The sequence below is a fragment of the Somniosus microcephalus genome, chromosome 2 (assembly GCF_052327205.1).
Source record: "Somniosus microcephalus isolate GS21.2 chromosome 2, FLI_Smic_1.0, whole genome shotgun sequence".
NCBI lineage: Eukaryota > Metazoa > Chordata > Chondrichthyes > Squaliformes > Somniosidae > Somniosus > Somniosus microcephalus.
The window spans coordinates 291,917,294-291,943,666 of NC_140988.1; the positions used below are offsets into that span (position 1 = coordinate 291,917,294).

Here is a 26,373-nt window from a genome sequence, read left to right on the forward strand (position 1 = left end):
TGAATGGCGGAGCAGGCTCGAGGGGCCGAATGGCCTACTCCTGCTTCTATCTTCTATGTTTCTATGGACCTGCTGTGAATTAATAGCATTTTCTGCTATTATTTCAGGTTTCCAGCATTCAATGTTCTTTTTTTTAAAAATCTCAGCAATTAAGTAATTTCTATTTGAGTGAACATGCATAAATATAGACCAGAAAATATAATTTTCATTTCATATTGTAATTGATATGAATATATTAAAGAGGGTTACGGTTTTATAAAAATGGCCTTAAAAATAATCTGTGCAACATTAGCAAAATATTCCTGTTATATTTCAGTTTTCTTCTCAATGCATTTTACTCATGCTAAATGCAAAAAGTCAACTTCTGTGGGCAAGCCCACATTTTGAGGGAGAGTTGAAGAGACTGAGAGGTTTAGGGGGGAAATTCCAGAGCTTAAGGCTTAGTTGACTGAAGGCAAGGCTGCCATTGAAGGGGCGAAGGGAATGGAGGATGCAAAAGATGCCAAAGTTGAAGGAACACAGAATTCATGGAGGGTTGTAGAGTTGGACATGGTTAAAGAGATAGGGTGAGGCAAAGCCATAGAGGGATTTAAACATGAGGATGAGAATTTTAAAATTGAAGTGTTGGTGGATTGGTAGCCAATGTAGATTAGTGCAGGGATGATGGGTGACCGAGACTTGGTGCGGGTTAGGATACGGGCAGCAGCATTTTGGACGAGTTCAAGTTTATAGAGGGTGGAAGATGGGCAGGCTGGCCAGGCGTGTACTGGCATAGTAAAATTTGGAGGTAGCGAAAGCATGGATGAGCATTTCTGTAGCAGATGGACTGAGGCAGGGGTGGAGACAGGCAATATTACAGAGGTGGAAGTATATGCTTTTTGTGATGGAGAAGATATGGGGTTGGAAGCTCTACTTGCAGTCAAATAGGACACTAAGGTTGCAAACAGTCTAGTTCAGTCTGAGACAGTGGCCAAGGAAGGGTTGGAATCGATGGCGAGGAAATGGAGTTTGTGGCGACGGCCGTAAATATTGACATTAGTTTTCCCAATGTGTAACTGGAGGAGATTGCGGTTCATCCAGACTGGATGTAGTACAAACAGTCTTACAGAAGCAATGGAGGGGGTCGAGTGAGGTATTGGTGAGGTAGACCTAGATCTCATCATCAAATGTCATGTCTTCGGATGATGTCGCCGAAGGGCAACACATATATGAGAAATGGGTTGGGGCCAAGGATAAATCCTTGGGGGACTGCAGGGATAACAGTGCAGCGACAAAAGGAAGCCAGTGCAGAAGATCATCTGGCTATGTCTGGATATATAAGATCGGGAGAACCCCACAGAAATTCTAGGCGCAAATGGTCCAACCTAAAAAAAAATTCACAGTCTCAGTAAATCCCACCAGTAACTTTTGAACCTGAGTCTGCAGTAGAAAAAAAAATTGAGCAAAGACCCTTCTGGAGATGTTATAAGTTCTCGAAACAGATAGTGGTACAGTGAAATAAGAAACTGAAGAACATGGTGCACCAGCTGACTATACTTTACTTTGATGCCCAAGTTAGCAGAAAGGAAGATTGAAAAAAAAAATTCTTCCTAATTGCAGTGGCAGACCAAGGACAAAAGAAATACCCAAGTGTAAACTCCACCAGCACTAAGCCTTGCCAATATTTGACTAAATTAGATTTGAATACCAGCTTCAGAAATCAATCACTTTTTTTTAACAGTACTGTTAACAGGGCCAGTTTAATTTTATCATTAATGCGCTGTGCTCCCAGACAGGGCTGTGCATTATGCTTCACTTATCTGGCTAAAATAAAGGTACTTTTATCAATCACATCAGGCACTACCATTTGAAATATCCTAGTGCACAAGCAAAGCTATAAATTTATATAAAATGTTAAGACTAGATGATTCCTTATGAATTAAAACTGGGCTGTTCTTAGGCTACATTACAATTTGCACAGCACAATTTCAGTGCCATTGTGAGTTTATGGTGACACAGCCATAGTGATTTCTCATTGTGAATTGTTTTACATTCCCATCAGCCAAAATATATTATTACAAAGATGCTCTTTACCACTTCCTTTTATATGATATACATATTATACTAATGTAGGACATTAAAAAATCTTTATGATGCCCCTCCTCCCCTTTGCAACATCTTTTGTTCTGTGGTTCGCAAACAGAGTAATAGAAAGAAACTCAGTACACTGTACATAAAAAGGAGCACATAAACAGAATGCATCTTTGAAGTTCTAAAATCAATAAAGTACTCAGAATATTATAGCTAACTGGTGTTAAACCATAAGCGCACTAAAATGAAATAGATTTTTTGATGGATAGAGGCAAAACAATATTGGAGCCCTATTTTATTTCAAAGCCATGAGTGAAATAGAGTACATGCTTCAGCAGTGTTAGTTTTGTCATATCATGTGATCAATTCAGCAGATCCTCAAAGGAAAAACCAGAGCTGTATTGCATTATTTTAAAAATAGGAGATGACATTTTTCTGGCTCATAACTTACCCAGAAAAGATACTGGGGGAAAAATTCAGTATCGCCCCGTTTGGGGCGCCATTATCGGCCATGCGCAAAGTTTAGCGCCTGGCGCTAATTATCGCCTCCGACAGCAAACTTGACTTTTATCGCCCCTGGAGGTGATTGGAGCGCTAAATCAGGTGCTTCACACCTGTCTTAAGGTGCAAAGGCCGAGGAGCAAGTCGCTACCTCAAAGCGGTGACGAAGCAAGGAAGGGCAAATCAAAATGAACCTGCAAAGTGCTGCTCAGTACCCAAAACTCCTTCACACAGCGTTGAATCTTTCCAGAAGTCTCTCTCTCTCTCTCAGAATGCGTGGTGCAAAAATGTCACCAACAAAAAAAGGCAGGAAGCAGTCGCCTTTAAATAGTGCTCCCCAGTCCCTTTCTGAATGCAAAACGCTCCCCTCAACCTGTCGTTGCTAGCGGCAGACGGTAAGGCAGGGGCGCCACTCAATATCCGGTCCGGGGCGCTACCGGGGCGTTGCGCACTCGACTGACGTCACGATCTGCCGGCGCAGGAGATCGTGGCGGTAGTGTTTAGCGCTGCCACAAAATATCTAGTTAATTTTGTGAGCGGCGCAAACATCACTGCGCCCGAGCACTAGTTGCTTTGCGCCCCATTTGCGCCCTCTAAAGGCGCTAACAGGAGGCGCAAACAACTGAATCTTTCCTCCATTGAGTGTACAGGTAGGAAATCTTGTTTACAACTCACTTTTTTTTTCTGCTAAAATTATGGACAACAACTTGCAATGTAAAGTGCCTTTAATGTAGAAAAACAGCTCAATGTTCACAGAGACCAAGGCAAAGAAAGAGACAGGCCCAGAAATTCGGGACTCCACGGGTGAGTACGCATGGGGTACTCACCCGTAGGCCCGATGGAAGTGCCAGTGTCCTGCATGCACTGCGCATGCGCGGGAAACCAGCACTTCCGTTCCTCTGAACGAAGGGGTTCAGAGGTCGAACGCGTGCGCAGGAGGGGCTGCGCGTGCGCATCGAACTTACGGTTTTTTTACAGGTTTTCTCGGGAGGGTAAGCCTGCAGAATTTAGAAATGTAAAAAGCAGGTGTAAGGCCTGCTTTTTACAAGGTAAGTGGTGAATTAATGAAAATTAAAACATTTTTTCCACCGGTTTATTATTTTTAAATACTTTAAAGCAAGGTAAGTTTATTTTTAGCCCTGTTAGAAAATAAAATTATTTTTTTCAAAAATTTAAATTATTGTTTAAAATAGTTATTTCATGTAATTTATAGTTTATTTTTAAAATGTGATTTAAAAAAAAATGTATTTGAAGGTTTAGTGCTATTTTGGGGCCGTAGTATTTATAAGTCTTGACAGCACTTCCTGTCAGACTTATGAATGGAGCATTCCCTGCTCCGATTGGCTCCCCATGGCCCATGTGATCCCAGGGGAAGCATCGAACTAACTGAGCCCCTGGGATACGCAAGCACTGCGCGCCGGCAGCTGGACCAGGCCCTGGATCGGAATTCCACGGGGGCCCACAGCACAACGGCCGGCGTGCAAGGTAAGTGCAGATCGGGGGCCTGCACCCGCGGGAAGCCCCCGACCCGAATTTCTGGGCCAAAATTTGGAGGGGTAACCATGGAGGTAGTTTTTTTGGAGGGGCTTAAAGTAATTGAGGGAGGTAGAGAGGCATAAGGCTTTAGGGAGATAATTTCATAGTATGGGGACATGGCAACTGAAAGCACGGCCCCCAATGGTGGAGCGAAGGAATGGGAAGACACACAGAGGCCAGAGTCAGGGGATTGCGGAGTTCATGTAGGAGAGGGCTGTAGGGCTGGAGGCAGTTACAGAGCTAGGGAGGGGTGAGGCTATGAAGGGATTTAAACATAAGGATGAGAATTTAAAAACTGATGTAAATTTGGTGGACCAATGTAGATCAGCGAGGACAGGGTTGATGGTTGAGTGAGACTTTTGTGGGATAAGAAACGAGTAGCAGGGTTTTGGATGAGATGAAGTATACAGAAGGTGGAGGGTGGGAGTCCGGCCAGGAGAGCATTGGAATAGATGAATCTGGAAATAATAGACAGGATGAGGCTTTCAGAGGTGGCAAGTGTTCCCGGAGGAGGAAGTAGGCAGCCTTTGAGATGGAGAGGATATGGGGCTGGAAGTTTAGCTTAGGGTTGGAAAGGATGCTGATGTTGTGAATAGTCTAGTTCTAGTGCACAGTTTTGGTCTCCTTATGTAAGAAAGAATAGACTTGCCTTAGAGGCAGTGCAACGAAGGTTCACGAGATTGATTCCTGGAATGAAAGGGTTAACCTATAGATTGAGTAGATTGGACCTATGCTCTCTAGAGTTTAGAAGAATGAGAGGTGATCTCATTCAAACATACACGATTCTGAGGGGGATTGACAGGGTAGATGCTGAGAGGTTGTTTCCCCTGACTGGAGTATCTAGAACTAGGGGGCATAGTCTCAGGATAAGGGGTCGGCCATTTAAGACTGAGATGAGGAGGAATTTCTTCACTCAGAGGATTGTCGATCTTTGGAATTCTCTACCCCAAAGGGCTGTGGATGCTGAGCCATTGAGTATATTCAAGGCTGAAATCGATAGATTTTTGGACTCCAGAGGAATTAAGGGATATGGAGATTGGGCAGGAAAGTGGAGTTGAGGTCAATGATCAGCCATGAACTTATTGAATGGTTGAGCAGGTTCGAGGGGCCATACAGCTTACTCCTACTCCTATTTCTTAAGTTCTTATGTTCAGCTTGAGATAGTGGCCCAGGAGGGGATTGGAGTCGGTGGCAAATATCTTCCTAATGTTTAGCAAGAAATCGGACAAGCTGAACAGTGGAGGATTCAAGAGAAGCAGTGGAGAGGTAGAACTAAGTTTCGTCAGTGTACATGTTGAAAAACAGGTCCTATGTCTGTGGATCATGGTGCCATGGGGCAGCAAGTAGATGAAGAAGAGGAAGCAGCAAAGGATAGACCCTTAGGAGACTGTGATGGTAATGGTGCAGGGTTGACATTTGGATTATCACTACCAGTGAGACTTGAGTGTATAATTCTTTGTAAACAATTCCACAAACTTCTAGGCTTTTAGGTGTGACAGAGACTGATTGACCTGCTGTGAATCTCTAGCATTTTCTGTCTTTGTTTGATTTCTAGCATTTGCAGGTTTTTTTATGTGGAATTTTGTCTCCTTACAAATGATTAAACAAAGTTTTTTCACATTAAGACACTAAAATGTATGTCGTTGTCATATAAATTTGTTACTTTAGTTAACGTAAGAAATGGAGATGCCCGCTGATGATTGCCATTCACATCTCCTCAGATAATGAAGCAATCCATGCCCGCATACAGCAAGATCTGGACGACGTTCAGGCTTGGGCTGATAAGTGGCAGGTAACATTCGCGCCACACAAGTGCCAGGCAATGACTATCTCCAACAAGCGAGAGTCTAACCACCGCCCCTTGACATTCAACAGCATTACCATCGCCGAATCCCCCACCATTAACATCCTGGGGGTCACCATTGACCAGCAACTTAACTGGACCAGCCACACAAATACTGTGGCAACAAGAGCATATCAGAGGCTAGGTATTCTGCAGCGAGTGTCTCACCTCCTGACTCCCCAAAGCCTTTCCACCATCTACAAGACACAAGTAAGGAGTGTGATGGAATACTCTGCACTTTCCTGGATGAGTGCAGCTCCAACATAACTCAAGAAGATCGACACCATCCAGGACAAAGCAGCTGCTTGATTGACACCCCATCTACCACCTTAAACATTCACTCCCTTCACCACCAGCGTACCGTGGCTGCAATGTGTACTATCTACAAGATGCAGTGCAGCAACTCGCCAAGGCTTCTTCGTCAGCACTTCCGAAACCCGCGACCTCTTCCAGCTAGAAGGACAAGGGCAGCAGGCACATGGGAACACCACCACCTCCAAGTTCCCCTCCAAGTCACAGACCACCCTGACTTGGAAGTATATCGCCGTTCCTTCATTGTCGCTGGGTCAAAATCCTGGAACTCCCTCCCTAACAGCACTGTGGGAGTAGCTTCACCGCATGGACTGCAGCGGTTCAAGAAAGCAGCTCACCATCACCTTCTCAAGGGCAATAGGGATGGGCAATAAATGCTGACCTTTAAGCAATGCCCACATCCCGTGAATGAATAAAAAAAAAGTTCCACATGTAATACCTGCTTGTAAATATGGAATTTCACTCAGGGTCACATTGGATGTAGTTGTGATGTAGGGGGTTTCTCTTGCTCTTTCTGGTCTCCTGCCAGGCTTCGTGCAATAATTACCCTTGAGTGGTTCGACCCACTCCCCCCTACGGTTCTAGACCTTGGACTTAGGTGCAGAGAACAGTAGTGCAGAGAAAGAACTCAATAGACCAGGTTGAATAGCACGAAATGGATGCTTTTATTTTTAAACAGTTTGAAGCATTACAAAATACATGTCATAGGCACAGATTAAAGTTACTACAATCATGCACAAATTTATGAACTTGACTCTATGGAAATGGGGAACACACGGCACATCGAAAAAGGGGGAAACACATTACGATTTCCCTTAACTCCCTCCCCTATACCTAAACTAAGTTTCGACCTGGGGAACTTGGGATCATGCTCACCACTCTCGAAATCGCGAGAAAGGGGGTTCGCAGCCTTTTTGGCACCGCTTTCCGTCGTCACGTGGATTTGGAAACTTCTGGCGCAGTCGATATTCTCTCCTCCCTCGAGGCGGTGGGGTAGACCCAGCCTCGATGAGCGCTCGTTAAGGTTGAGATCCACCAAGTCAATTTGGGTTCATGGAGCAGACCCAGATGCAGGCTATGCACTTGGGAGAATCTTGTGGCATCGATCGCCGGTTCTCCAGAGGGTTTCTTCTCCGTCGGCCTGGGTCGTCGATGATCTCCTGACCCCAGTACCCGGGCCACCCTCGTCGTCTTCTCGTCGTGGCCGAGCCTTGTTTGGCTGAACACCGACCACGTTGTCCTTTTACCGAAACCGTCCGTCTTAAAAAAAAAACGAAAACGTTTTCATCGATCTGCCGAAGTGGAAGAGGCGCCGATCCGGGCACCGTCCGCCCTTCGTTCGTTCCTCGTAGAAGAAAATTCTTGAAGAAATGGAAGCCTGAAGTCGCCCAACAAGAAGCCGTGGCAGTGAAGAAGAAGTTGTTCAAGTAACCCGGAGTCCGAAGTAACTTAGATGGACTTTCAATCCATAGTTATACTTTTTTGGGACAGTCTTATCTCCCGCCAAATCATAGTCCTGTCTTTGTATTAATTTTGGCGGGCAGAAATCTCTGCAGGGGCGCTTTGTCTTGTAACGGAGCCGGTGATAACTTAAACTGGCCTTCCTGGCCGATAATGTCTTTCAATGTCTTTTGCATTGTCACCGTGGCTCGGTTCGCATATTGATCGGTCCGGACATTTTCCTTGATGGCTGCTAAACGGTTTTTCCTTTGTACGATAAATGGGTATAAGTGTTTTTACATTGTCCGCCCATATCTTGATGGGCCCCATCCTGTACTTATAATCCATTGAATATGTATGCTGTTGCTCTGAGTTTCGGTTCCCAGAGACTGGCTTTCGTGGGCTCACTGTCTTCAATCCACAAGCCTGTCTGGCTTGCAGTAACAGAAATAAAATGGTTCATAAACTGATCACGGGGCCTGGCGGCCATTTTGTATGCCCTTTTATCAAAGGTTTTTCTGTGCAAGCTTACTTTGGTCAATAAACAGTCTTAATTTTATCCAGTTTTCTTGCGTGATTTTTGCTGAAAATTGCGAATCTTACAGGGAGTTATGTGCAATCTATACAGTGGTTGTAATCTATTGGAGTTTATTCCCCCACTGACAGTCCACCTCAGTTGAATGGATTCCTTCTATGTTCTTTCTCAAGAGATACTCTCACGCCTAGATTATTTGCTCGTTCCTGTCCTGTTTCCATGTTCCCTTCTCAGCTGAGCTTGTCCTTTTTTGACTTTCCCTGATAGTTATCGGGGTTTACACAGAATGATGGAGTCTACTTGCCTCATCCCACCAGTGTGCTTGTATTTAGTGTAACCCTCTCAGTTGACCAAGTCTCCTCGAAATATTTGACCTTACACCTCCCCACAATGGGCCAATTTCTCTGAACTTTCCCTCAGGAATCTCAGATTGATTTCTTTTGATTCCCTTCCAACATTGGGATCCATGTTTCTCTCTTCATTGGAGAAAAAAAGCTGGGTATGTGTTGTGAAAATAGATGACCTCTAGGCATGAGGAAGGAAAGGAGTCCAAATGTTGGTACCCTTCTGTAATGAAAGGAATAGGAGGCATCTGGTCCAAAAGAAGAACATTTGGGCCTATTTAGAAAAGCATACAATCTTATCCTGATTTACTATCTTCCTCCCCAAAGAAAAATAATTTAATATTTGTGGTTGTGTTAAAATCTAGTTTGAGTTGGTTTTAGCTCCACTCTGTGACTTAGTGCAATAAATTCAGAGTACAGAGTACAGAGTACATGGTTATCATCACTGAGCTTCCCAACGTACATGAAAAGAAAAAGCCACATTATATTAAACCTTTAGGCACTCAGCAGAAGCCGACATACCACTTGGAACTAATGGGATAGTAAATTCATTGCCTTCTCAAAGAAAGCACCCATCCCGTCAATATATAAAAAATGTTGCCTGAATCTGTGGAACCAGTATTCACAGGGTAAACCTCAAAATAAATGGTAAAAATTGGTGGTAAGTGTAGCTGGGGCAGCAGATGTATGAAACATGTTTACAGCATTAAGCCATGTCTTATTTGCAGTAACTCATCTCCCATAGAGAGTTTCAAACTGCCAACGCCTAAGGCTCCCACAGTGAGAGATTTACTGAAAATCATATGAGCTCCCAGTCGATTGGAACAGTAAATTCTGTGGATGTCCATGAAATGTTTGCAATTTAGTTCCTATTATCCACTATTTCCAGGAACTGCACTGAAATATTACTCAAGCAACTGTCATTGGTGAATTGTTGTTTATTGTAAAGTTATTTGTGCCCTTGGTGCATGTTGCACGCTTACCTGAATTTATGGGTTAATGTTATATGCTGTCATACTGCAGGCAAACAACTTTGTTTAGAATCATTTTATTTTCAATCTCTGTTCTTTGTGTAAATTTTACATAGAATTAAAATATTAAAAAGCCTGAGGTATTTGAGACAAGTCCTGCATTTACAAATTACAAATCATAGTTTATTAATGCTGTTCAGTTCAGAGCTTAGGGAAAGAACAAAAAACAGAAAGGAAGAAAAACTTGCATTTATATAGCATTGTTCACAACCTCAAGATGTCCCAAGGTGCTTCACAGCCAATGAAGTACTTTTGAAGTGTAGTGATCCTGGTAATGTAGGAAACAATTTGCACACAGCAAAGCCCCACAAACAGCAATGTGATAATGACGATGGATAAATATCGACTAAGACACCACGGAAAACTCTCCTGCTCTTCTTAGAATAGTGACATGGGATATTTTACACCCACCATATTTAGTCGCTGATGGGACGTGGGCATCACTGGCAAGGCGAGCATTTATTGCCCATCCCTAGTTGCCATTATGAAGGTGGTGGTGAGCCACCTTCTTGAACCGCTGCAGTCCATGCGGTGAAGGTACTCCCACAGTGCTGTTAGGGAGGGAGTTCCAGGATTTTGACCCAGCGACGATGAAGGAACAGCGATATACTTCTAAGTCAGGATGGTGTGTGACTTGGAGGGGAACTTGGAGGTGGTGGTGGTCCCATGCGTTTGCTGCCCTTGTCCTTCTAGGTGGAAGAGATCGCGGGTTTGGGAGGTGCTGCCGAAGAAGCCTTGGTGAGTTGCTGTAATGCATCTTGTAGATGGTACACACTGCAGCCACGGTACGCCAGTGGTGGAGGGAGTGAATGTTTAAGGTGGTGGATGGGTGCCAATCAGGCGGGCTGCTTTGTCTTGGATGGTGTCGATCTTCTTGAGTGTTTTTGGAGCTGCACTCTTCCAGGTAAGTGGAGAGTATTCCATCACACTCCTGACTTGTGCCTTGTAGATGGTGGAAAGGCTTTGGGGAGTCAGGAGGTGAGACACTCGCCACAGAATACCCAGCCTCTGACCTGCTCTTGGTGCCACAGTATTTCTGTGGCTGGTCCAGTTAAGTTTCTGGTCAATGGTAACCCCCAGGATGTTGATGGTGGGGGATTCGGCAATGGTAATGCTGTTGAATGTCAAGGGGAGGTGGTTAGGCTCTTGCTTGTTGGAGATAGTCATTACCTGGCACTTCTATTGCGCGAATATTACCTGTTACTTATCAGCCCAAGCCTGAACGTCGTCCAGGTCCTGTTACATGCGAGCATTGACCGCTTCATTATCTGAGGAGTTGTGAATGGCGCTGAACACTGTGCAGTCATCAGCAAACATCCCCGTTTCTGACCTTATGTTGGAGGGAAGGTCACTGATGAAGCAGCTGAAGATGGTTGGGCCTAGGACACTGACCTGAGGAACTCCTGCAGCAATATCCTGGGGCTGTGATGATTGACGTTCAACCACCACAACCATCTTCCTTTGTGCTAGGTATGACTCCAGCCAGTGGAGCGTTTTCCCCCTGATTCCCATTGACTCCAGTTTTACTAGGCCTCTTTGATGCCACACTCGGTCAAATGCTGCCTTGATGTCAAGGGCAGTCATTCTCACCTCACCTCTGGAATTCAGCTCCTTTGTCCATGTATGGACCAATGCTGTAATGAGGTCGGGAGCCAAGTGGTCTTGGCGGAACCCAAACTGGGCATCAGTGAGCAGGTTTTTGGTGAATAAGTGCTGCTTGATAGCACTGTCGATGACACCTTCCATCACTTTGCTGATGATTGAGAGTAGACTGATGGGGTGGCAATTGGCTGGATTGGATTTGTTCTGCTTTTTGTGGACAGGACATACCTGGGCAGTTATCCACATTGTTGGATAGATGCCAGTGTTTTAGCTGTACTGGAAAAGCTTTGCTAGATGCGTGGATAGTTCTGTAGCACAAGCCTTCAGTATGATAGCCGAGATGTTGTTGGGGGCCATAGCCTTTGCTGTAACGAGTGCGTTCAGCCGTTTCTTGATATCACGTGGAGTAAATCGAATTGGCTGAAGACTGGCTTTTGTGATGGTGGGGATATGGATCATCCACTCGGCACTGCTGGCTGAAGATGGTTGCAAATGCTTCAGCCTTGTCTTTTGCACTCACGTGCTGGGCTCCACCACCATTGAGGATGGGGATATTCTTGGAGCCTCCTCCTCCCGTTAGTTGTTTAATGATCCACCACCATTCATGATTGGGTGTGGCAGGACTGCAGAGCTTGGATCTGATCCATTGATTGTGGGTTCACTTAGCCCTGTCTATAGCATGCTGCTTCCGCTTTTTAGCATGCATATAGTCCTGTGTTGCAGCTTCCCCAGGATGGCACCTCATTTTTAGGTATGCCTGGTGCTACTTCTGGCATGCTCTTCTTCACTCCTTAGAGGCGAGACAGGACCTCAGTTTAATGTCTCATCCGAAAGACAGCACCTCCGACAGTGCAGCACTCCCTCAGTACTGCACTGGAGTGTAAGCCTGGATTATGTGCTCATGTCTCTGGAGTGGGGCTTGAACCTATGGCCTTCTAATTCTGAGGCGAGAGTGCTACCACTGAGCCATGGCTAACACTAACAAAATGCAGCTGCTGCAGATATGTTGCAATAGTGAACATTTAGGGCCAAGGCTCTAAATCACTCAAGAAATAAAAGGGAAAATACTTAAATTTAGAAAGTTGATGTTTGTGTGGAAAATGTACTGTTGTGTGTGTGACTGGGAACGTCTGGAGGCTACTCTGCCAGGCAAACACACTAAAGAGCTTTATTGCTATACTTTATTATTGATATATACGGCAGCCTACTTAAAGTTGAAGTGTTGTATACTTACTCTATAATGTATAGAGAAAAAACTGCGATGGTAACAGGCAGCTCTCTGGCAAAGTGCAATTGAAGATTGGGCCATTGCGGCACCAGCAATGGCAGTCAGGTAAGTGATGAAGGGGGCGACCGAGAAGGGGGTGACTGGGAAGCGGGTCAATCATGTTGGAAAGGATGCAGTGGCTGCGGGGAGGAGGGAGGTAGCAGCGATGATAGGGGGGGGAGTAGTGACGATGATTGGTGGGGAGGTAGTATTAATGATTGTGGGGTAGGAGGTAGCGGCAGTGATCAAGGTTATGAAGCATTGGCCAGCAGTGGCCTGCATTCTTTGAATGTGAGGTTGGGACGAGCACTCCTGCTCCTCCCAGCTCCACATTCAGGTGAATAATTTTAAAAGCTTACCTTGTTGGTTGCAAACTGCAGCGATCTGTTTAAAGACTGCCTTTTTGGCTGCATATAGACGCGGTCTTCCTGAGTGCAGCGGGCACCGGTTACCTGAGGGAAAACAAATTATTTGCATAGGGCCCAATGCCCGTTTCAGGCATGGGCACTGGATGCCTCTTTTTTAGCCTTTATCAATATGGTGGTCAGCGGACGTCCAGCTCATAATGAACATCTGCTTCCTGACCACCATATTGGAGGTTTAGGAGGCTGGTTAACACCCAGAAAATGGGCGCTGTGCGGCCCAATTTCTGGTTCCAAATGTCCCTATTCTGCTCCTATCTAGTTTGGGAGTTTGGAAATGTAGGAACCCTGAATGGGATCAGTGGAATAATTACCTGAACCATGCAATCTATGACCAGGAGACTCCTTGGAGCAGCGCCTGCTCTGCTGGTGTTTCTTCGCCAGAGGTACGACGGATATCCCAAGAAACTCCCTAGCCTATGTCTCAATGTCTGCTGTAAAAACATAAATAACTTTAAACCTGACAGAATGAAGGATACTTCGAAGTATGGCTCAAGTCTTTCTTCATGCAAAGAGTGATCACACATAGAATGGATTCTAGGTTGGGTAGTGGAAGTGGAAACCCTGGAACCATTTAAGGAACAATTGGATGCTATGATGGGAGGACTCTAGGGGATGAGCTAAAATGAACCATAAGTTTTTCTCATCTTGTGTTCATGTTTGTAGGGGGTGGTGTGTGTGTCAGCTTCACCTTTGACTCCTTTGAGTGGTTCGAATCGCTCCCACTCCCTTGGTTCTAGACCTGGACTTATTTGGGGGTTGTAATGAAATTGCAACAGACAACTGAGTTGGTGAAAAGAACTTGGATTTTATTTGAGACAAGAAAATATACACAACACAATAAATCTTATCACTCTAAAAGGGGGAACACTTCGGAATATGCGAGGGAGAATAACAATAGACAAAAATACCTTACCCCTCCCAATCCCACTGTACTAACTAGGTTGAATTCCAGAGGACCAGGAAATGCTCACCAAATGCAGGAATAGTTTGTAGAGTGGGAAAAACTTGCAGATCTTCGGTTTCTTCCAGGTTGGTTTCTTGTTGGTCGTGGTGGCCCAATATTACCTAGTTGTTGATAATATTGTTGGTTGTTTGTTTCGTGGCACCCTTGGTTGCTGCGATTCCTTCCGTTCTCCTTCTGTTGTCCTGAGGCTGATGTCTTTCGAATGAGCTGTGCCTTTTTCTGTGTCTGTCCGAACTGTACTGCCGACTTCAATTCATTGATTGCTGTTTCAATTCTCTGCCTGAACGACTGTCGAACCCATCGAACGAACTGATTTCTTGTGGAGACAGGTCTTTAGTTTGTACTAAAACGAAACCTGCTAATCTTGTTAGAATTTTGGCTGGCTCGTTAAGGGCCACTTGATTGGTCCCATTTAGTTAACTGGTTTCGGGATAGCTTCCTGAGTATTTGAAGAAGGTGTGAAGTGGTTTTGAATGTCTCAAACAGTCTTTTAATCTTATATTTCCTGTAAGGCCTTCAAATTCTGTGCAGGTTCTTTTATGCATGGGTTTTAATGGGCTTTGGGCTTTAGGTGAGGCTGGGGTTTTCATTGATTTATTGATTGAATGCAAATTCCCAGATAGGAGCTGAGCTTCGTTTATTGTTCCTCCCAGACAGTCTGGCTACTTTCGAATACGCAAACTGTTCTTCTGCAGAGGTCAATCCCACATTCCTGTCGCAGCCTTTTCCACAGGCCTGAACATGCCTTTTAAAATAGCCAAAATCCTGGGGTTTTGATTTTTAAGCCCCTTTGGCCCAATATTCCTTCAAACAGTCCAATATCTCTCCTTTCTTCCTTTTGGGGAAAATGTGTAATTTAACTCTTTGAAATCTTCTGTTAGGCCCAACCATACATTTTATCCTTTTTACAGATTTCTTCTGTGATGGTCCAAAATCGTTTTAAATAAGGCTTTCCTTCTGTTCTGGGGTTTTGCAGAAATTTTCGAACCTTACATGTTATGTTTTATAGAAGACTAATCCACAGTAGTGAATTTTTACCAATGAATTTGTAATGTGTACCTTGTCCATTTTACCCTGCAATGTCTTCCAAGGTGCCTTTTTGTACAAGAAGAGCACTGTCGAAAGATAGGCTGTTGTCCAGGCAACATGGACATTCTGTCCCTTGTGAAAAGGACCATGCTTGCTTGTGAGTTAGGTGCTTTATTCATTTGTGAAAGAACAATTATATTATATAGGCTGGGAATTTCCTCGGAGATGCTTCCACTCTACTACCATAAATTCGGCGGAAGTGTGGTGGAAACCCAATACACGTAAATAGGGTTTCCGCCAGACTCCTGGCAAAATTACAGTAGCAGAGCAGGAACAACTGCGAGGAAATTCCAGGCGATTATCACCGATACAGTCACCTATAGTTCGGACCATTTGGTCAGGTCTATCATTACTGCAGTGCAAAAGCCAGCATGTTCTGTACTAGAATAGGAAACCGATTCACCTCAAGCTTTCATCAATTGTTAGTGTGCTCTTCAAGCTTCTTCTGCACTATAATCATGGGTTTGTTCCCTTTTTTAAATCATGTTGCCCTGTGTGGTCCCTTCACAAATGTGTCATTTTACAATTTAAATAAAATTCATGAAATGTATGTCTATTATGAATTAATGTCTGCTTACCAGCCAATCAGATAATTCTATTTTGCTTATTGGCTTCTAATCAGAAATAAGGCAAAGTTGCATATTTCATTATTAAAGTAAAATTGCATTCATTTGAATGGAGACATATGAATTGCAAAAGAACCCCAGATGTTATAGATTGTACACTTACTGGAGTCTCTCAGGAGGCCCTTGTTCCATGGTTTAGTTTCTTCAAAACTAGATTAGAGACAGCCTACGAGCAAAAATTTTGTGTGGAATTTCCTGGCAATAATATGATAAATTTGTACTTAAGTGTCATGAATAGTGTTTGCTGTCAACTGGGGATAAACATTCAGGTAAACTGCAATTTCAGAACGGAATTAGCTTTGGATGATGCGAATTTTTCTATTTTCTGAATCCAATTCAGATTCAGAACACCATAATGATACAGAGGCAAACATTGTTCCTCAGATTGACAGCGGCTTGAACATAAACAACACGGCCTGGAAATTGGATCATGCCCGAGAACGGGCCCGCAGATTGCGGGACGCGTGCTGTACCCGATTGTTCATGTGGTCGCACGTCCATGGGAAATCGGTGCTGGCAGTTCATTACACTGAGACAGGCATGCAACTAGTGCCAACCCCGCTGCTCATTCGCTGCGTGCCTGTTTGGGGAAGGTGGGAAATTTGTTTTCATTGACGCCACTTAAAGGCAGCCAGCAGCTCTTAAAGGGAAGCGGCACACTGGCTGCAGACAGCAGGGAATGTTTCTGAAGAAAGAAATGATTGCAACACCTGCAGATCGGGCCCCAAGATTCTCCTTGCAGCTTTGAAGGTTGAAGGCCCTGGTCTAAGCAGTGAAGAGGAGGAAGGAGACCCTGTTCCCTCCAGGTGGCAGAAAGTCCTTCAGATAACATCTCCTTCATCAGTGGGAAGAGATTGCTTAGCTCCCAGGACATGGCTACAATGCAGGAATAACTTCAATGACTGAAAAGAGGCAGAATCGGAAAGGAGGGGGGTAGCCCTGATAATAAAGGATGACATAAGGACAGTAGTGAGAAAGGACCTTGGCTCGGAAGACCAGGAAGTAGAATAATTATGGGTGGAAATCAGAAATTACAAGGGGCAGAAAACACTGGTGGGAGTAATCTATAGGCACCCAAACAGCCACTATACCATTGGACAGCGTATTAAGCAACAAATCATAGGAGCTTGTAACAAAGGTATTACAATAATCATGGGGGGCTATTAAGAGTGAGGAACTTAAAGAAATTAATATCAGTAGGGAAAAAATACTTGAGAAACTAATGGGACTAAAAGCCAACAAAGCCCCTGGACCCGATGGCCTATATCCTAGGGTTCTAAAAGAGGTGGCTGCAGAGATAGTGGATGCATTGATTGTGATCTTCCAAAATTCCTTAGATTCTAGAACGGTCCCAGCGGATTCAAAGGTAGTAAATGTAACCCCGCTATTCAAGAAAGGAGGGATAGAGAAAACAGGGAACTACAGGCCAGTTAGCCTGACATCAGTCATCGGGAAAATGCTAGAATCCATTAATAAGGAAGTGGTAACAGGGCACTTAGAAAATCATAATATGATTAGGCAGAGTCAACATGGTTTTATGAAAAGGAAATCGTGTTTAACAAATTTATTAGAGTTTTTTGGTGATGTAACTAGTAGGGTAGCTAAAGGGGAACCAGCAGATGTAGTATATTTGAATTTACAAAAGGCATTCGAATAAGGTGCCACATAAACGGTTGCTATAAAAGATAAGGGCATATGGGGTTGCGGGTCATGTATTAACATGGATAGAGGATTGGTGAATGGACAGAAAACAGAGAGTAGGGATAAATGGGTCATTTTCCAGTTGGTAGGCTGTAACTAGTGGGGTGCCACAAGGATCAGTGCTTGGGCCTCAGCTATTTACAATCTATATTAATGACTTAAATGAAGGGACTGAGTGTAATGTATCCAAGTTTGCTGACGATACAAAGCTAGGTGGGAAAGTAAGCTGTGAGGAGGACACAAAGAGCCTGCAAAAGGATATAGACAGGTTACGTGAGTGGGCAATAAGGTGACAGATGGAGCATAATGTGGAAAAATGTGAAGTTATTTACTTTGGTAGGAAAAATAGAAGAACAGAATATTTTTTAAATGGTGAGAAACTATTAAATGTTGGTGTTCAGAGAGATTTAGGTGTCCTCATACCGGAAACACAGATAGCATGCAGGTACAGCAAGCAATTAGGAAGGCAAATGGCATGTTAGCCTTTAATGAGAGGTTATCTCATTGGAACATATAAGCATCTGAGGGGGATTGACGGTCGATGTTGAGAGGTTGGGTAGATGTTGAAAGGTTGTTTCCCCTGGCTGGAGTGTCTAGAACTAGGGGGCATAGTCTCAGGATAAGGGGTCGGCCATTTAAGACTGAGATGAGGAGGAAATTCTTCACTCAGAGGGTTGTGAATCTTTGGAATTCACTACCCGAAAGGGCTGTGGATGCTGAGTCTTTGAGTATATTCAAGGCTGAGATAGATAGATTTTTGGACTCTAGGGGAATGAAGGGATATGGAGATTGGGCGGGAAAGTGGAGTTGAAGTCAATGATTAACCAAGTTCTTATTGAATGGTGGAGCAGGCTCGAAGGGCCGTATGGCCTACTCCTGCTCTTAATTCTTATGTTCTTATGACCTTATTAGATTTGTCAAGGTAAGAATCTTATCAATCACATCAATTGCTCTCCTTTCACAGCTGCACCACCTGCAGCCTCACTACTCACAACACTCCCTCCTCTGCTTCCCTTCACTCTCATATATTAGTCCACCTTATTTAATTCCACCTCCTTCTCTTCCTACTCATTCATGCTGCACTTCCTACTCCCACCACTATTGCAACCCTCACTTCCTCACACCTCACTTCTTACACACAACAGATGAACTTTCCCACCATGACAGACACATTCTCTAAACACCTCAGAAGGGTGTCACTGACATACTGCCTCCTACCTTACATGGGAAGATCATGCATAACATGCAACAAGAGGCCATGATCAAAGGAGGCCCAATTCATCTGCACATCTTGGCTCCCGTGGAAGAAAACGTGTTGGCCAACATGGGTAGGGGACAGTCATAGTTATGATGAGTGGCAACACAGGAGGAGATAACACGCAGGAACATGCTGGTGCCACTATGTCACTTCAGGAAGAGGAGGCCATCCTTTCTGAAGATACAGCGGCCCTTGAACTTACTCTAGCAAGCACACATACTTTAGAGAGTAGGCTGAAGTAGAGTTGTTCATGTGGTGAATCACTGGCTAAAAGTGTGCAGGAGCTAGGGCAGGGGGACAGAAATATATCACCAGAGAACTCATTTTTAGTGCGGAAGCAAGTCATCCTCAGTTCTGAGGGACTGCCTAAAAAGAAGACATTACAGATGAAGAGCATTTACATTGGAACAGAACAAGGGAAAGGGGGACGGAAGAAAAAAAATAAGACACGCTATGGTCACACGCACAGGATAAGACATAGAAGGACATGTAAAGCGCAAAAGTGGAGATCAGGAAATAGTTAAAGAGCATAATTGATATACGTAGGAGAGAAAAGGAGACATAAGGAGAGAAATCAAAGACATATATGAGTCATTGAGTGTGTGAGAAGAGCAAAAAGGGGATAAATAAGTAGAATAGGAAGCATTTTATGTATTTTAGACTGTTTCTCTGGGATTTCCGTTGATTTTCCATCAAATATACCACAGGAAAACACTCACAGATATTAATGGCTATAAACTTTTTTCTGTGTTCATTAAAGCAAGAGATGTCAGTGCTGTGGAATGCAACCTCTTTCTATTTTTGGCCCTTAGTATCATCATTAGGTATCAGCAGGTCAGGTATGGCAGGAGTCAAACACAGGTTAGAGCTCCTTTACTCCATGCCAATAATTTAACTTAACCTGCAGCTTTCGAAGAGCACCCTTCCTTTCTCTCCCTTCCCGTGACATTTCTCTATCTTTAAAGTTATTCTCCTGGCCTCACTGCATGGAACTGCCAATTTAATGCCATGCTGAATTATGGGCAAGTTTCTGCTATGGACCCATGTCCAGTAGGATTAGATTGATAATGCCCTGAACCCATTTGTACTTACAACTGGCGGATAGAGTAGATTTTCATGCCTTCAGTTTAGCTAGGTTTAATGCCAGATCCCACCGGTGAGTGGTCCAATTAATCTACAGATTACCTTTTTCAGGCCTGGTTTTGATTCTTATTTTATTAACGTTTTTACTGGCTTTCTGCAAAATTTTCTGAAAAGGCCTCAAAAAATTGTTTTTCACAAAAAAATACCATGAGCACTGACATATGAATGGATGGATAGATAAATGAATAGACAGACAGATTAATGGATGGTTGGATGAAAGCAGATATATGAAATGTCAGTGGAGCAAAACACAGGCCTTATTTATACATTTGGGACACTTTAAAGCACAGTAACCTCAGGGATTCACTGATGAAGAACAGAAACTCCTGAGTGTGAACACAGAAGTCCGGATTCAGTGCTCAGTCAACTGTGTGTCTCTCCAGTAATTTCAACAGCAAGGGCTTAAAGTGTGCAATCTTGAGACATGGACGCCAAATCCACCAGCATTTGGATTTCAGAAACTGTCATTTTATTTTTCATTGTTTACAACTGCAAAAGAAGGCTTAATGGCAACACCTTTTAGGGGGTCAGTTGAGGTTTTTATAGAGTTGACCAAAGGTTATTATAATCTGTAATGCAGATATTTATTATAAATATTTCATGCTATTTTACTTCTTTGGCAGATTTATTGCACAATTTGTACCATAGCCATATCAGTATCCGTATTGGAGTTACATATATCCACTGAGCTCCACTCCAGGCTCCTGACTGAAGGTAGCATCATAACTACCATTGACCATGAAACAATGATATTGTAATACTAACTATATTTTCCACCCCTGTACAAAGACAGGATCATTTTGTACAATGCTGTGTTTTTAATATATTTAAACTCAGGAAAAGGGGCTATCGAACTGAAATACTAAACCTTTCAAGCAAAATATATCACCCAGTAATAAAAAGAATTGTACTTTCAGGCAGCAGTAAGTGATAAAGCAGGTGTCTTCTTCAGTAGAGCGTGTGATGGCAGTGTAATTTGTCAGCAAGTGACATTTTTTGCAGATGAATTTACTTTAATTGTCTGAGAGCTTCAGCACTATAATGAGGTAGAGTAAATTTGTCAGCAACCTATTGATAACAGTGCTGGCTTCATAACCAAACAATTAGCTGTCACTCAGTGATCTGCCTGCTCAAGTTGTGGTAAGTTTCGTCAGTTCTCTCGCAGTCTGTGGTCTCGATGCAATTAGCTGAGTTCAGTCAGGACAGCGATAGAGGCACTACAATTAGCTTCAGCCTCTATGAGCTAGAGAAGGGAAAAATCAGCTTGGTTTCCCCACTTTTGATCTTATTAAGCCCTGCAGGAAAGCATATGCATATGGATGCCAGGTGAAGGCAAGATGCTGCTCAGCGATGATATCCTCCACAGTAACATTGCCCAGGCTGAGACATGAAGGGCTCGATTTTAACGCAGCCGACAGGCGGGCTTTTAGGCGTGCGGGGGGGTGTTTAAGTCGCCAAACTTGGGGGTCGGGACCCCCCCCCGCCTGGTTCCCGCCTCCACGCCATTTTAACCTAGGTGTGTCTGATGGACCCGAATCAGTCCCGCCTGCAACAGCACTAATTGGCCTTTATAATCCCATTTTAACCCTGTTTAACCCTTTTCCCACATAAAACACGCCTGGTGGGGATCACGACTGTGAAACCTGACGTGAACACTATTGGCTTGCTGACTGTCAGCTGCAGGTCGAACATTAAAGAGGATATTTGATCAGTCATCATTTGCAGGTGGCAGGACTTTGTTGTATCAGGCCTGGGGCAATTTTTAGCAGGCCTAACCACACCTGTGGAAGGTTGGAGCCTCACACACTTCTCCAGTGTGACCTCCTGCGAGACCCCTCTCGCCACCCTCACTCAGCGTTTCCTCAACTGAGGCATCTACCAGAAGCATGGAAGGCCTTTTTTTCCTTCCCTTCTTGGCATTACAGGATCTCCAGCACCAGGTGCGGCAGCAGCAGAACCAGGAACAACAGCAGCACCAGCAACAGCAGCAGCAGCAGGAGCAGGAGCGACAGGCTGCTGCTCACCCCCCTGAGGCAGCACAGGCCAGAAGGGGCCAGTGCATGGAAGCCAGTCGGCGCAAGAGATACCCCCCAAACAGGGTCTACAGACACAGGGTCAGCTACCTCAACATGACTGAGCAGCAGTGCCAAAGGCGGTGTAGGGGGTTTTGCTCTGCCCAATTACAGGGGTCTTTAGTGCCTGTTAATGTATTGGGCCTCTGTCTCCTTTATACCCTTGCAGCTTATGTTAGCCTGCAGGTCGGGTGTCACTAAACACCCTCTAAGGAGATAGAGAACAACAGCTTATAGAGGAGGACTAGAATACGGTGACGACCCGCACAGTTTATACCTAATCTGCGGGGTACTCCTGAGCCCAAGGGCTCCTATAGTCCTCTCTCTTTTTCCCTAGCCTGCTGTTCCCTTGTTTGGCGGGTTCAAAGCACCCTAATACCCCTATCTGGTTCTAACTCCAGAATTTGGATGGAGAACGATGCACTTTAAATAGACACTCGGAGACAAGTAGTCCTTGGAAAAAACAGGTGACAACCAATTTTATTTGGTTCTACCACAAGCGTAATAAACACACACACTCTATAACTATAAATAAAATATGGGAGAGAACGGACATAACGAAAATGTTTTACACTGTTTTAACTTTACCAAGTCCAATCCCACCAACCCACTTTCCTACCTAGACTAGACTGACAGTTGCAGGCCCTTGGATTATACTCACAGCCTACTTTGAGTGCGGTTGTTGGGTTGTTGCTGTTGTTGGTTGGTTTGTGCTTGATGGAAAAGGCTCCCAAAATAGCGGGAGTGAATGCCATCTTCCACAGCCACTTCGGTCGTTGGTGTCTTCTTGTTGATGTCCCCGGGACGGGAGTCGGTATATGGTGCGGTTTCTTGTGGTGATGTTGCGCCGTCTGGTAGCGGAGTAAACTTTCAGTATGCCGATTGCGTCTGGGGCCTGATGGTGGATCTTCTCATCAGCGTGGTTGGAGTTCTTTAGATGGTAGTTCTTCCCAGCTCGTCTCTCCCTCAGCTTCTTAACTCGCTCTCCTGCTCTTTCTTCTGGTTTTTTTTAATAATCTCTTGGTTCTGTATTTTATACCCAATTCCATTTCGGCCTCTTCGCGCCCAATTAAATTGGTGTTTACAAGTGTGAGGGCAGGGGTATTGTTTTGAGTGCACAGCGGCTCCTCCAAGTCTGCTGTCCCATTGTGTCAGTCCTGGGACTTGATTATTTTGGGCCACCTCTTAACTGTAGTGATCCCAAAACTATTGTCCCTAGTCCGAGTTGATTAAGGTGATGATGGCCTGCACTCATAGCTCGATTAGGGGTGAGTCACATATTCAAACCTGGGCCGGGTCGTCCCCATTGGCCGGGGATTTCCTTGCTTCAGGCCCGACTCAGTCCCCTGATTGGCCTTTGAGAATGCACTTTGTTTCGATTGGCCGACATCTATGGCTCACTTCTGAGCCACAGTCCCCTGTATTCAGATATCCCAGCCTGCTTTTCGGGACCACTGCATTGGCCGAAAATGTTGGTTTTAAACTGTATAGGGCAATCCAATTTTGGTCACCTTGCCCTTAGAGGGCTCCAATAAAACGTGGTTGTGGATTTTCAAACCCTACAGTCCCCCATCTTGACACAACCGGATATAGCTGGGATGTGTCAATTGACATGTAAGAAAATCCAAAGGCCTACCAAGTGTCAGTCATCCCCGTTGTTTACTCTAACTAATAACCCTTACAAAGTTAGTGTGTACAAAACAATATCATTTTCCTTAAAGAAAAAGGTACAATAATCATATCCCCTTTCAGGTATACATCAAAACAAGGTACTACATTTTTCCATTACATAGAGCATAACAAATACCCCATGCCGCGTGTGTTCCTTGCGTCCTTTCCTGCAAAGTTGTACAGCTTTCACCCTATCCATCCGTGATGGTGTAAGTTCGTACAACTTTGCCATATATAAGTTTTGACAGCTTACGTAGTGTATGGTATTAGCCAGCTTCCGGGTGCGAGTAGTGCTGCGATACAGTGCATCAGAATGGTCCTCTTTGTTTCCGACAAGGAAAGAATACCTGGAAACAAAAGGGCATTCTTCTCATGGTTATACTAGGCTGTCCTTCTGTTGCTGCTTGTTGAATAATTTCAGATACTGGTGTGCTTTGAGGGCTCTTCTGGCTTTGCAGGTGTTTATAATGAGATACACTACAATGACCAGTTGTACAATTACCAGTGTGTGGGAGGCCACGCGAAGCCAGACAGGGATATCTACCCTTGTTCCCCATTCCCACCACGCGGGTGGCTGTATGTCTGCGATCCCAAGAGCTATGTCTTTGTTTTTCTGTTCAAGGGTGAAGTAATGTTTTTGACTGAGGTCCACTGCCTTCAATAAGGCAGTGAGTTTCTCAGGTAAGAGTGGCATATAGTACCCAAACCGGGCAACATAGTTCTGCAAGTCACTTACATTGTGCTGTACCGTGAGGTGAATTGTGGAGGGTTCCAGGATTGGAATGATCCTTTCCTGGGCCACTTGAACTTCTGCCCTAGGTTTAAAGCAAAAGCTGCTGTCCGGTATATCACACCACTCACTCGGGCCGTGCCTATACCGGCGGGCAGTCGTGGTGACACAATATGTCCCACCACCCACATATGCTATCTGTGGAGGCACATGGCCAGGCGCCATTACCTCCATCGTGCAATTTATAGGTTCTGCCCCAGCAGTGCTAAACCCGCATTGTGACCTCCTGAAGGCGTTCAAGTGCTGGGGACACAGTATCACCTGTGCTCCCCGGCTACAGCAACCAGACAGGTCAGTACCCGTCACTGTGTGCTCCCGCACAATGACATAGGGTGGGACCGTTGTGAAACAGTCGTGTACCCCCCCACGAATGGCCCCGACATTCTCCACACGATACAGGGGTGCTGGTTTGGCGGATGACCCCATCACTGGCATTCGCACAACCACACCCATAATAGTGTGGTTGGATTTCCCACAGTCAACCGGGACAGGATAGGCCTCCGACGCCACTCGGAGCTGGCATGGGCTGAGGGTGTGGCTATAGGGGTGCAGTGCCTCCAGGTGCTGGTTTCTGACCCAGGAGGGGACCCGACCTTGCCTAAGGTCTTCCAAGTTACTGCGGCCCTCTCCCAGCAACCAGGCCCCATAGAGCACACACACTTCATTCTGTGCCGCCTGATCAGAGGCCAGCCGGTCCTCCTTAATCAAGGTGTTTATTGTCCGAGCATGAGCCTCTAGCTGGGCAACAATCTCCTTCAGGTGCACTGTCATAGCCACCCCCTCATGAAGCGTGGAGCCCAAAACATCATTCTCCTTCCCTAGGATGCTGCGCAGCTGAGACTTTAGCCCATTAATCTGTAGGGCCAGCTGCACATCATCCAGGCTGTTCATAACTGAGGCCCCAGTATTAAACCCAGTGAAAACATCGTTCACAACCCCCCTGCGCTGTCTGCCCCTCTCGGTCGTGTCTTCTTTTGTGTACAGGTCTGCCACACTGATGTCCCCGAAGTCCAGCTCATAGAAGCTTCGGAACATCTCCCTCAGCAGAGCCTGATACAGTAACTCGGTTTTCCGGGGGCAGAACGCAGGTAGGCAAACTTCTGTTAGGTTAAGGACCACAGATGCAACTGCATAGTGCACTCCCTGGTACACTAACTTACCCGTCGGTACTAATACCAACCCATTCCCAGGTCCCCTAGTGGTGGTCGGATATCCGTGGGCGTCAGTGTGTTTGGGCGTGGGTAGGGGTTTCCTCACCTGAGCCAGGAGCTTGGTGGCATTGATGGGCACTCGGATGCAAGGGGTGACGCAAGCTTCCCCGCTTCTATCCCACTCCAACCCGTACCCTGTGTCCTGCCACCACCTGACAAAGGCGATGGACAGCCCCGCTGGGCATACTTGGGCTGATCCCCATAGGCATACGTACATCCCTTTGTCGTAGGCCCACCATTTTTCCCAACACACTGTGACTTCCCCCGGTGATCCCGTGATGGTCCGGTAGGTATCGTTGCTCAGACGTTCCCAGTCTGAGCTCCTGTCCTCGATGTCCGTGCTCAATTTCCTGAGCCACCACCAGCGTCCTAAAGGTACGTCCCCCTTACGCGTCAAACACACCCTTTTCCCCTCTGTCACCCTAACCCGGGAAGTGGCCACCTCGATGTTCGGACAGGGGATGGAGGCCTCTCCATAAGTAAAGCTCTTGTGGCTCGAATACCGGGTGGAATTCGAGCCCAACCACCCAGGCCATCTTCCCTCATGGAAGTAGGTGGCCTGGTCTTCTGCCTCCATGATCCCTTCTCCCGTGGTTACGGTTGGCGCCCTGCCCCCGGAACACCCGTACATCAGGGACTCCTCGCTGTCCCCTCGGCGTCCGGCACAGGTCCCCAGGTAGGTGAGTATCATCACAATGGCCCGGAGCATCTTCTGGAACACAAATTGAAAAACACAGTCTTGCCTGAGACTTCTTCAGGCTCGACTGGAGTAGCACCAAGTTTTGTTTTCCTTGCTTAACCAAAACACTGTGAAATCACCCCAACTATCTTTCAAAAAAAAGCAGTGCTATGTACAACGTCACCCGTCTCCGGGTGGCCAGGTCAGTCTCTGTAACTACCTCCCCTTTCCTGGTCATCCTGTCGACCTTGCCCAGGGGATCG

The 26,373-nt window shown here is 45.2% G+C and overlaps 2 protein-coding genes across 3 annotated transcripts in view; one reads left to right on the forward strand and one right to left on the reverse strand.

The window, feature by feature from the left end:
• LOC147123455 (GTP-binding protein Rit2-like) overlaps window positions 1–26,373 on the forward strand; it is a 538,426-nt gene that overhangs the window by 103,301 nt on the left and 408,752 nt on the right. The gene's annotated exons all lie outside the window — the stretch shown is intronic.
• LOC147123456 (uncharacterized) lies at window positions 1,150–25,260 on the reverse strand. Its single transcript, XM_086004475.1, has 4 exons — window positions 23,994–25,260; window positions 23,684–23,777; window positions 12,841–12,933; window positions 1,150–1,248 (listed from the first exon to the last, which is right to left on the reverse strand). Exons 1-4 carry the CDS (start codon window positions 25,253–25,255, stop codon window positions 1,150–1,152), a joined length of 1,548 nt encoding a protein of 515 aa, XP_085860601.1. The 5' UTR covers window positions 25,256–25,260.